Source organism: Grammomys surdaster, unplaced genomic scaffold, assembly GCF_004785775.1.
Source record: "Grammomys surdaster isolate TR1022 unplaced genomic scaffold, NIH_TR_1.0 277, whole genome shotgun sequence".
In the NCBI taxonomy this organism is placed as follows: Eukaryota; Metazoa; Chordata; class Mammalia; order Rodentia; family Muridae; genus Grammomys; species Grammomys surdaster.
In genome coordinates this window covers 1254188-1266189 of record NW_021604718.1, presented here as the reverse complement: position 1 = coordinate 1266189, position 12002 = coordinate 1254188, and the positions used below count along the sequence as shown (strand labels likewise).

The window sequence follows — 12002 nt, the reverse complement described above, 5'->3', positions numbered from 1 at the left end:
ATGAAGTAGATACCAGTAAGCCCCTCCATTCTAGAGTGCTGGGAGAAGATTCTGAGGGTTCCATGCAAGGCTCGCCTGCTGTGAGCTGGAGATTGGGCCAGCATCACTGGGAACACACTGGGGTGGCCCAGGCTGCCTCCCTCCCAGGCCTGGCAGGGCCTGGGTGACTCAGCAGTGCCAACCATCACTGAAGCAGGCCTGGGACAGCCAGTCCCAGTTTTCCCATTGTCCCCTACTCTCCACGGGAGGACCCAACCAGGCTGCTCACTCCGGTGTGGCACTCTGAGAGCCCACGAGCCGATCAAGATCACAGGGCCCCCAGAGACTCCTTGAAATGTCCACTGCAGGGGGACAGCATCTCCTCAGAGGTTCCTGCTGCTCCTACACCCAAATCAAGTCAAACCAACAGCCCAGGAGTGGGCCACAGCAAGAGCACACACGTATGTGTACACACACGCATACGCATGTACACACACGCTCATAATGGCTGCAGATGTTGGCAGGGCATACTTTGCAGTGGAGGTAACCTGAGACTCGCCATGGCTTAGTTCTACCTCATCAGACAGGGACCTTCCTCTTTTTCATCCCCTCCTTAGAGGCACACACACCACACCATCCCCATACTGACGCATCCTCGCATCCTCGGAGTTAGACAAATGAGCTCCTGGTGACCGCTCCTCTCCTCCTACCCCTAGTGGCTCAGACAGCCTCTTCCAGACCTCAGCAAGCTCTGGAGACCACAACAAAGGGGCCCCGGAGGTCAGACTCAGAGGGAAGGAGGGGGACCAGCGGCCTCTTCAGATCCCTTCCGCTTCCTCCCACTCTCCCTCCGCCACCCCCACGCCACCCCCCCACTCAGACCACGTACAGAGCAAGAGAGGGAGGCTTGGGGGTGGGGGCAGCTGGTGCATAATTATTGGTAAAATGCTTGTAACATTTTTTTTCCCCTTCTCCCCAGTAGCTTTCAGTTGTTTTAGCAGCTTAGCAAGCACTTGGCTTCTATTGAATTGCAAATCAGCAGCTCTTGCCCCGGGAAGAGAAGAAAGGGAGGTGGTGGAGGGGGCGGGGAGGGGCTAGGAAGGGAGAGGAGGGAGATGTGGAGGAGGAGGGCAGTGGGCAGAGGGGAGGATGCGAGGGAGGCCAGGGCTAGGTTCAGGTAGCAGGGCTGGGTCTGGAGTTTAGCTGAATTTCCTTCTCTCTTCATCCTCCTGACCCACGCCCCCGCCCTCATCTGAAAACCAGGACACTTCTCCAGCCGGAACTGAAGGACGGGCTGGGGAGGGCCACCAGGGGCTTCCTCCACTAACCAGAAGAAAGCGCATCTTTCTTGGGAATTACAATTATTTGAAAACAATGTCAAAACAGAAGTCTTGCTTTTCCTCCCCTGGCAATCTGTAACACTGTGGTTTCTATTCTATATCTTGTCTGTCTGCCCTCCCATCGATCCGCCTGTCTTCCAGTCTGTCCATCTGCCTCTCATTAATGTTCTTACACATACTTCCAGCCCCCTCCAGGTTCAGGGTCTATAAAGGAAGAGCCTGGGCGGGTTCCGCTTCAGAACCATGGTCAGCGCCAAGCCCCGGTTCACAGCCCACCCTCAGCCCAAGCTCCAGCTCCACAGAATCAGGTACCAGAACCAAGCTGTCCCATTCACGAATGCTCTCCCACAGTCAGGAAAAGGAAGAGAAAGGAGTTATCAGCCAGGCACCCTGAGCCATGGAGGTCACTAACCTTGAAGAGACGGAGGATGTTGGCCACCATGATGGAGACAGAGCTCCCCGAAGCTCCGATGACACCCACCACTCGTTCGGGCTTGGTGATGATGGGTGGGCCCCCGCTGCCGCAGCGGACCTCCGTGCCGTCCTTCTCAATGAGCGCCTGCACAAAGGTGAGTGACTGCTCCAGGGCGTGGGTGTCCCTCGAGCAGGTGTCCAGGATGCGGGCGCCCAACGTGATGTTGGGCAGTAGGTCTGGGTCGTTGTTGATGCGGTCCAGGGCAAAGAGCATGGCCTCCAGTCGGTGGATACCCTTCTCCTTCTTCAGCTCCCCGCAGGCTTTGCCTTCGGAGCCACGACCGTGGACGGGAAACAGGCCTCCCAGTGTGATGTCTCCATCAATGCGGATAGAGTTCATGTGGGGGTGGCCCTTGGGCTTTCCTAGGGAGGAAGGCACCCAGGGGCCACAAAGGCTGAGGAGTAGGCACAGAGGCAGCCGGGCCCACCACCAGGCCCAGCCTCCCTTCCTGGACATTTCGGAAAGGCCTAGAGACCCATGAATAGTGGGCCCCACTCCTAGCCCTAACAGGCCCTGGGTCCCATGATCTGGGTATACATGAACAGCGTGCCTTCAGCAGCAGGGTGGTTGATGAGGGCCCATGGGGTGGCCCATTCCAGAGAGATCTCCCCTCTTCTGCTTTGACACTTGCGTAGAGCTCAGCGGCCCACACAGGCCAAACCCACAGACGACAGCCAGTGGTTGGAACCACAGGAGATCTCAGATCCTTGTCCCCGTGTCCTGAAGGCCAGATTTCGGTATCTGGCTGTGGAAAGGGAAATGTGCTCCTATCCTGGTAGAAGATCTTAGCATCGAGGAGAAAACAGTGCCCGGTCACTTCTACCAACCTGGGAAAGAGAGAGATAGATGATCAACCCAGCCCGGAAGCAGACATCAACTATTGTGGTTTCTCATCGGGAGCCTGGGAGAAGGAGCTCAGAGGTTATGGACAAAGCCGCCATAAATCTCTTCTTGATTTTTCAGTGTGGGGGGGAAACGCAGAGCTGGAAGCAGAAACTGGGTCACGTTTGAAGACCTTCCCTGGTCAGGGCCCACTGCCCCCAGAGGCCAGGCCTCTACGAGAATACTCCTAGGGGCAGCAACCACGGCTGGGAAGGAATGGACCCCTGCCCTCAGACGCTGTAGTAAAACACCAACCCTGCCAATCCAACCTCATGAGAGAAAACGAGGAGACTGAGACCCTGGGAGACCTCTATTCCACAGACAGTTCCTAGCTCATAGCTCTGAGCAAGAAACAGAGATGTTTGGGTGAACCTAGGATCTAGAAGATAAAGACCCTGGGAGGCAGGCAGCTTGCCCTGTAAGGCTGTATGTATGTGGTGCTGGCTGCGCCCAGGCCAAGAGCTGGAACTCTAAAGGCTGGGAAAAAGTGGGAACCTGGGATTCAGAGGTGGTCGCCCACTTCCACATGTTCACCCCAGCTACACAAGTGCCCAGGCAGAGGGCAAAGATGGTCTCCTTCTTCCTGTCCCTCGTGTCCCCCTGCCTCAGCCTCCTCCAGCCTCCCTCCATCTCTGTCTGCCCCAGTGGGGCTCAGGTTGCGGCCTGGGCCTCTGCATATTACGGCCATCATTGTTGTTATTGTTGCGATTAAATATTTATCTGCAGGAGTAGAGAAAAAAACAAACCTCTTCCTTCATCCTCACAGCTAATTTGGGCTAATTTCCCCTGGGGATTCTGCCTCCCCCACCCAACTTCTCCCCACCCTGAAGCCAGCAGCTGCCTCCCTCCACTTCAAAGGCCACCAGGAAAATGGCTGGTAGCTGAGTCAGAGCTGGGCTAAGAGGTGACCCCATGACCCCATGGCTGCTTCTGCATGGGTGTCTCAAGTGAAGGCCAGCTAGCTATTTGGCTATGCTGTGCCTCAGTCTCCCGTGCAAGCAGAAACTGTCTTTCTAGAAATGGGGCGTCTCCATCAAGGCCCAGCAGGGTTCTGGGAACCATCCCTCCCCAACTTGCCAGTCCTACTGAAGCCCAAGGATAGAGAAGGATGCCTGACCGGATTACAGCCTCAGTCTGGGCTTCTCTGGCTGCGGAGCCCTCACACAAAGTGTTGCAGGGGCCGGGGGAGGGGGTTGAACCCAAGGTCTAGCACAGCCTAAGCAAGCTCTCCACCACTGAGCTACAAGACTAGACCTCAAATGGTCCATCTGCATCAGACCCTCAACAACCAAGGCTCCAGTGATAGATCCACTTTGCCTCGCTCTGCTGGCAAGCTGGTAGCCCGGGGCATCCCATAACTCTCCCAGAGTCACCCAGCAGATCAAGATATGTCAGGTCTAGAAACAGAATCCGGAAGAACCGCCTTCTCCAAGACCCAGGGACCTGGCACTAGAACTACAGCTAGTGTCTTAGGGTTGGTCTTAAGGCTACGTCTGGTCAGTGGTCTGTCATCTCTTGCCTCTCAGGAGAATGAGTTTATGGTATCGCTTTCTAGGTAACTCTCTGGGAATTGCTGGATTGGGCAGTAGACAGTTCACAGGCAGTTGGAAAGAGACTGGGGTCACCATGGGAGTCCCAGAGCCCTGCCCTCCTCTGGGTTTCTTGTTCAGATACATAAGTTGTGTAAGTCTAGGCACCAGGCTGGCCTCTCAGACACGTCAGAAGCCATCCCTAAAATGGCATGTGTACAGCCAGGACATGGACATGTCCTACATCTGCCAAAGGGTTACCAAATGGTTCAGACAACGATGGGGGCAGTGGAGAAATATGACACACCGCCCTGGGGTTGAGTGGAATGGTCAGGCCTGTCCCACAGAGGCAGCAGCTGTAGCACTAAGTGGTTCAGCCACACTGAGAGCAAGGACCCAGTGTATGTGCAGGCCGCCCTGCGGTCTGCTCACCCCCACTGCTGTGGTGGGCAGTCGCTCAGGCCTTCTGAGTTCACAGCTGTTTCCCTGGCTGTCACACGGGAGGGTGGGGTTTGCACCCTGATGGAGCATGAGCTACCTCAGGGCCAGCTGGTACAGGAAGCTTGCATAAAACAGCTTTTGACAGTGGACCTACACAGCCTGCAGCCCTTTGCAGGGGTTCGCTGACAGCTTCTCCTACAGGCTCATCCCATGGTCCACATGTGGGAAACGTCAGGGCACAGAGGGAAGGAAGCCCAGCATGCAGGGCCAGAATCAGGAGCCCTGAAGACACTTCAGCTGCTAAACCTCCCACAAGCCTCCTTCCTGGGGTTGGATCCCAGTCCCTGACCATAACAGGTCCCCTGGTTTCCCTGGCAGGCCTGACGGCCTCACTCCTCCAAAGGGTTTGGCAGACAAGCCTCCTTCAGCCCCCAACCCCACTCCATCTTTTGATGCTGTAATAGGAACAAGAGAAAGTGAAAACAGCCCTGGGGATACCGGTCTCCACCTGCAGGGAAAGGGGGAGCTCTTTGATGTCCATTCCCCAGGCCCCAGACTCTCTCCCCCAACTAATTTCAAAATAGCCACGGAAGTTCAAATAGAGCAACCAGGGGCAACTCTCCTCAGAAGAAGCCCCGAGGATGGCTGCCTCTCCCTCCTCTCCCCCTCCTGCTCCCCTCCCTCTGCCTCTGCCTTGGTCCACCTCCCCAATCCTGCCCCACTGGCTTCTGGGTGGACAGCACAGAGGAAGTTCAGAGCAGCATTGCCTTCCTAGCATCCTAGCATAGCATGCACTCACAAGCCAACGGTAAGGCATGTTCTAGAGTGTTCTCTTCACTGATGGGCTTGTAAAGGGAACTTGGGATGGGCTGCAATCTGGGAGGGGTGAGGCCCCAGAGGGCCTGTGTCACCCGAGGGTGGTATGGGAGGGCTCGGGAACCTATCACATTGGCAATGCACAGCCCCCCTCAAGCAGGCCCTTCATGCCTTTTTGACCTCCAACGCTCCTCCCCAGGCATGGCCCAATCCAGAAAGAACCAGACCACGGAGTAACAACCAGGCCTGGAAAACCATGATTCACCGAAACTCCAGTCACCTTTCATTGAGCTGACTTTTTATTCTTCCAAAACCAACCCAATGATACAGGGAGCGGCCTTGTACCTTGTCACATGATGAGGTGGGAGCCATTAGACTCCATCCTCTGAGGGTGTGCCCTAGGAGAGATGTGGGTACACAGGGAGGACCAAGCCATCACTGGGATGGTATAGGGAGAGCTTGAGCCCAAACCACATCCTCAGTCCTCCCGAGCCTTGCTCCAGAGCCTCAGCTTGGCAGCCTGTGCCATCTTGGATACCTTGTGTCCCCGGCCAGCTGGGTGCTCATCAAGCCTGGGACTGTGAATGTCTGAGAGGAGACTGTCCTATGACGGCTATGTAGACACCTCTTGGCTCACAACGCACACCCTAGGAGGACCAACCAACCAAGAGGAAAGGGAACCAGGGGCCTCTCCCTTCATCACACCTGAGCATCTCTCTGCCATTCCCAGGACCCCAACGCCCAGCAAAGAATCCTACCAAAGGGACGTGACCAGTACTCGGACATGGGAAGCAGGTCACTCAAAACCTCCCCTGACCCACAGTGGGAAAGCCTGAAACAACCCTATCTGCCTGAGACCAGCACTGCAGACCCACAGGCCTACAGCCTCCCACAGGACAACAGGCTATGTCCTCCGTAGCCTCTGCACCTTGCATGCCACCCACACAACCTCAGCATGATGTGGAGAGTGGGTGCCAGGGAGGGACAAAGGGGCCAGCTCTGCTCCCCAGGGGCTGGCACTGGATTTACAAGACTCTCTAACACACGGAGCGGTTCTAAAGGTGGAACTTGGGTGTTTCCGGCTGCAAACAGGACTGCCTGGCAGACCCAAGGCATCTGAGACTTTCCCACACCCAGCTGATCAGACTTATTAAAGAACAGGAGATCAGAGTTCCACAGGCACAGGCTGGGGACAAAGGGCATGGGGCTGGTACCCAGCTCTGGAAGCCCCACAAGCCAGATAACTGAAGCTCCCAGACTGGGAATCCACCAAACCGGAAACCCACATCTGATACCCCCAGACATGCCTTCAGGTTCTACCAGAGCATGGGCCTGATTCGGAAGTGACTGGAGAAATGTGTTTGGAAGGAGAGAAGGGGATAGGAGGTAGGGAGGACACAGGAGATAACTTCACCTTGATATCAATGGAAACCAGGAAGAAGAAAACATGGCACCCACCCATTGCCCTCTACTCCTGCCCTTCCGGTGACGGTGACGACCCCTCCTCCCCCAGGAAACCTGCCCTGACTGTTCCAGTTCCTACAACAGATATCAGTCTCAATGGTGATAAAATCTGATGCTGGGGGTGGAGAGGAGGTGGCACCTCAGGGGCCCCGTGTGACCAACTCCTTTCCATCTGAGCTTCATCCACGGTTCAGGACACAAAATAACATGCTCAATCAATGACAGGCAGAGAGACAGGTCCCTCCCAGAGCCAGTCATGCAGCTCCGCTGAGGCAGATCGAGGACAGACAGCCGGCAGCACTGTCTGCAGTCCACGGGGAAGAACTCGGCCTTCGAACCAAACTCCTGAGACCCTTGTGTGTGCTCAGGCACGGAGCGTACTCCCTTTTGCTGGGACTATTCAATCAAATATGGCTGTGATCCTACACTGTCCTCTGCCCTGCTGTGCCTCAGAGATATACACCTGGGCAGCTGACACTAGGGATGATGACTGAGGACCCAAAAGCCATGTGGTGCTGCAGGAGGTGCGGGGAGGGGAAGGTATCCAGAGGAGCCCTTTGGGAAGAGGGGTCATTGGGGAAGGCTTCTCTGATTACTTGCTGTGGAAGAGAAACCAAAGCTGAGAAGGATACGCCCTGCTCCATTCTAGGGCAGAAGCCAGTAGGGGACCACAGAGGCAAAGGCCCTGAGGTTGGTGCTTAACCTTTGTGTCTGGACAGCAGGTCCAGAGGAGGACCGGGAGGGAGCAGAGGGAAAGGCCAGAGAGGGTAACTGGCTACGGTCAAGTCTGACTCCGTGACCACTGTGCAGACAGAGAAACAGGAGCTTTGAGCTCAGTAACACGAAAAACCTGAGGCCCAGAAGGACAGGCACCTGCGTAGGCCACAGGTCAGCAGAAAGTCTCCTCACCAAAGCTCAGGGTCTCAGCCAGCCATCCCACCAACTCTACGTCAGAAACACCCACTGCCTGCCTTCTCTGGTGCATCAAAGTTCACACTACCTCCTCCGACCTCCAGGCCTGGAGTTCATGGCTCAAACCTCTCCCTCTCTTCTCCCTGTCCCTCGACACCGCCATAGTCTCCAGCTTCCCTGCACAAGACCCAAGCCCAGGAGTGTCTGACAGCTGCTGCTGCTATGGCTCCCTCCCTGTCTTGCTTTCCTCCTTAACCCAACACCTCACTCCACCCCCACCCCAGCACTGCCAGAAGCAGGGTGCTTAGCCCTATCCAGTGCCTCCTGCCCACAGAGCTGTGGACACAGCCACATCTGAGAACAGGACTCCATCCCTATGACGGCCACATAAAAGCCATGGGCCAGAAGTGGCCATGACGTCTGTGACAGACAGGGCCTGCCAGGAGCTGCAGAATTCAAGCCGAGTCCTGACTCTCATCCCTGTATTGACAGCCCTGCATCGGGTTTTAACTAGAAGCCCTACCCTGACCAGTAGGTACAAGGTTGGTTTCTATTACTCAAGAATGTAAGGGTAGCCAGAGAGGCCAAAACTCTGTCCTGTGTCCCCGTCACAATGCCACGGTCTGACCCACAGGAGCAGCTGGGCTCTCCTGGTCCAACAGTTACAATCACCGTGGCCTTGCCTTCTCTAGGAGAGCGGTGGCTTAACCAGATTGTCTCACTTGGGCCTAAAATGGCACAGGCTGTCATGATGAGCTGTCATTTCCCGATTACCGCAGATAATACCTACTTTAACTGAACAGGGTCCCGATAATGCCATTATGCACCGAGTTACCCAATTCATTTAATATGTGCATGCACACACATTAACACCTGACTGCCACCTCGAGACTGATTTACAGAGTCGTTCATGACACCTTCGATGGGGGGGGGGCATCAGCTTTCATTTAAGGGGTGACTGTCCCCGGTGTGATGCTTTTACCAAGAAACCTGAGGACAGGGAGGCGCTAGAACCGCCTCTCAGCCTGTGGGCACATGGGGCTCAGAGGTGGGGGAGGCTCTGGGCTAGGCCAGTGTGGAGTCCCCCCCCCCACAGTTGCTTCTCTGCAGGAACCAAGCTGGCTGGGGAAGGGGAACCCCAGGCTCAGGAGGGAGGAGCAAGAGAACAGAGAGAGGTGTTTCTTCACAGAGAGCAGGTAAGGGTGACTGAGGAGTCAGTCTGCCCTCTAAGGACCCCAGGCAGCTGTGTAATGAGACGGGGGTGTGATCTTTGTGTGTGCGAATGGTGCACACACACACACACACATGCTTGTGCACATATGGAGACCAGAAGTAGACAGGCGTCTCTCCCTCAGTTCTTCTCTACCCTGTTTGTTGAGATAGGTCTACTCACTAAGTACAAAGCTCACTCACTAGGCCAGGCTGGCTGAGGCTGTCTCTCCCCACACAGGGCTGGATCACAGGTACGTTGACTTCTCACACAGGGGCTGGCTCCCAAACTCAAGAGCCCTGGTGCTTGCCGGATAACCAGCTTCCTCCAGCTTCCTGTCAGTGCATTTCTGGCAATCCTGGCTGACTAGGGCAGAGCTGACATTCTTGGAAATAAGAGGTCTGGTAGGGAGTAACATGAAACTCGTGTCTCTACACCAAGCCCCTCTGCTTCTTCTTCTTCTTCGGGTGGGCCTGCTCAGCTAGCAGGTCTCCAGTCAGACCAGGAGTAGGGCCGGGGCCTGGTTGTCAGCTCCCTCACGCCTTCTCCAGGTGGCAGGAGGTGCCGTTCTGCAGAAGTGCACAAACCTTAATGTGGCAGGAGCTGACAGCCCAGCTGCCCGGTCCCCAGGCAGGGCCTGCCCACCGGAAAGTTGGGTTCCGGGCCAGGAGGAGGACAACAGGGTGGGCAGATGTCTTGGGGTGGGTGGTAATTAGGGGCTGCTGCTGCAGGCTTGTAGGGAGAGGATGGGTCTGTCAGCTATAATTACAAGGCTCTAGAGTCCATAGGTTCTGCTCTGTATCTTCTCACCAGCTGTGGGGCCTTCAGGACAGGGACAAGGCTGCATAGCCTTCCGGGCTCTTCTGACCAGCAAACTAGTCACTCACAGGCTCACTGTCAAGCTCCTGAGAAATCACACCTCCATCAGAAGCCATTGACACAGGTCACAGGAAGAGGGGACGACCAGACCAGAGACCAGGCAAGCTGTTCAGCTCCTGGCCTGGTCCTATCTTGCACCTTGCTCGGGGCCTTTTCTGTGGGAGGCCGAGTAGTTCCCATTGCCCTCTGTGAACATGTCTGAAAATCTACCATTCATGAAACGTTCCTCTAGGCTAAACACTGTCAGCTTCCAGGGTACAGGATCATTTCTGGGGATGTTTTGTCCCTGGATGGTATAAGGCAGATGAGAACGGCATTCCCCAGGAGGGCAGATGTGCAACTCAGGACTGAGCCAAGACAGGAATCTGACCAAGGCTGGAGGGTGGGGTGTGCACATTCCTTCAGGAAGCAATCTTCTACTCAGAACTAACACCCACAGCACGCTACTGCCTGCCCAGAGCCTGCACTGGTCCTCTGTGATGCCCCACCAACCCCCACGGGAGTCTCTGAGTGTCTATAGGACCAGCCCAGGAAAGCTCCCAAGTTCTCAGCTCTTCACCAAAGGCCTGCCACCTCCTCCCGTGCACAGGGAACTGAGCCCAGGGGAAAGAGAGCCAAGACCAAGCCACCAGGGCTGCTTAGCTGTTAGGCTGAGCTAGAGAGCCAGTTCTAGCAACCTGAGGTACTCAGCAGGGTCACCCTCAGAGTACTGGCCTTTCTGCCTGCCCTAAGTCCCATCCAGAATCCAGAGTAGAAGAGGTGGGCTGGGCTGTAAGCACACATGCGTGTGCACACACACACACACCTCCCGCCAGACTCACAGCAGGGTGGCATCACACTCCACACATGTGGCTTTCGGCACCCTCGCCCTGAAAGCCAGTTCAGAGGGTGTCCCCAAAAGCCAGCTTTCTCCCTAGCCAGGGTTAGCCTAGAGTGAGGAGAGCAAGGAGAAGAAACCAGGTACCCCCTGCAGAAAGGATTGTCTGACTACGATAGTGTCACTCAGGGCCTGGGGGCAGAGGGCGCTCGTCCTTTGGGCTCAGGACTCCCTGCCGCTGTGCCGCTGCCCCAGCTCAGCACAAACAGCCACGCAGCGCCGGGTGCGGGGTGCGGGGGCGCAGCGCACAGTCAGGCCTCCACCTCAGCCCCGCCCCCGCGCGGGGAGGGGACACGGTCGCCCGCGGGCTCGGGAAACCGACCCCGGAGCAGGGACCTCCCCCGCCACACGCGCGCTCACACAGAGCCCTTAGAGACGCTCGGTTCACCAGGGTTTCAGAGAGGGTATGGTCCCAAGTGTCCAGAGAAAGCCTGACCCCAGGTCCCGGGGCTGCGGAGAGACCCCAGACCTGCAGCGCCACCGCAAACCACGGCGGCGGCTGCGGGCGGGAGGCGCTTCGGCTCCAGCCAGTGGCGAAGGTGGTGCCGGAGCTGGACGGGGTTCTCGGAGCAGGGAGGCTCAACGCCGGGCTGGCGCTGCCCTCTGGCTGAGGACCACGGGGGAAAGGCGCACACCGCGCCCCGCGCCCCCACAACCTAGCCTCTCTGCAAAGGGGGCGCGCGGGTGTCCCTGTCCCCATCGGGGACAACTCCACCTGTCACCAGTGCATCCCCGTCACAGCCCCCATCCCACTTTCCCCCAGACCCGCAGACAGCAGTGCCCCATCCCCGAGGGGGCATCGGAGGGGCGGCCCCAGCCCGGAGAGAAGCCCCTGTCCCCGGGTCCCGCACCCTCCTCCCGGAACTAGGGAGCTCACGGAGGCCACCTCCTCAAACGCCGGGGTCCCCGCCGCAGCCCGCGCTCCCAGAGGCCGGAAGGCATCGTCCCCTCTGCCCGTGCCCCTCGGGCCACAACTCACCGCGCATCGGCGAGGTGAACGCCGCGGCCACGGGTCGCCTGCGCCCGGGGAGCGCAGGGAGGCGGCGGCCAGCCCTTAGCTGCTCGCGGTGCCGGGAGCCCGGGCCGCGGCGGGCGGCGCTGACGCTGCGGACCAAGCCGGGCGCCGAGCCGCCGGCGGTCCCGGGCGCGGCGGGGAGGAGCCGGCGGCTGCTTTGTCCCCGTCACAGCCCCCATCCCA

At 57.5% G+C, this 12002-nt stretch overlaps 1 protein-coding gene across 2 annotated transcripts in view; it reads right to left on the bottom strand.

The window, feature by feature from the left end:
* Window positions 1-11971, bottom strand: part of Grm4 (glutamate metabotropic receptor 4) — an 89626-nt gene extending 77655 nt beyond the window's left edge. Inside the window, exons 1-2 of one of the 2 annotated variants that reach the window (XM_028777033.1) lie at window positions 11784-11971; window positions 1732-2621 (exon numbers count right to left, since the gene is read on the bottom strand). In XM_028777033.1, coding sequence (XP_028632866.1) covers window positions 1732-2250 — 519 coding nt within the window. In that variant the 5' untranslated portion in view covers window positions 2251-2621; window positions 11784-11971. Of the gene's footprint in view, window positions 1-1731; window positions 2622-11783 lie in introns of those variants that run through there. The other variant, XM_028777034.1, reaches the window with a different exon arrangement.
* Window positions 11972-12002: the final 31 nt, after the last annotated feature.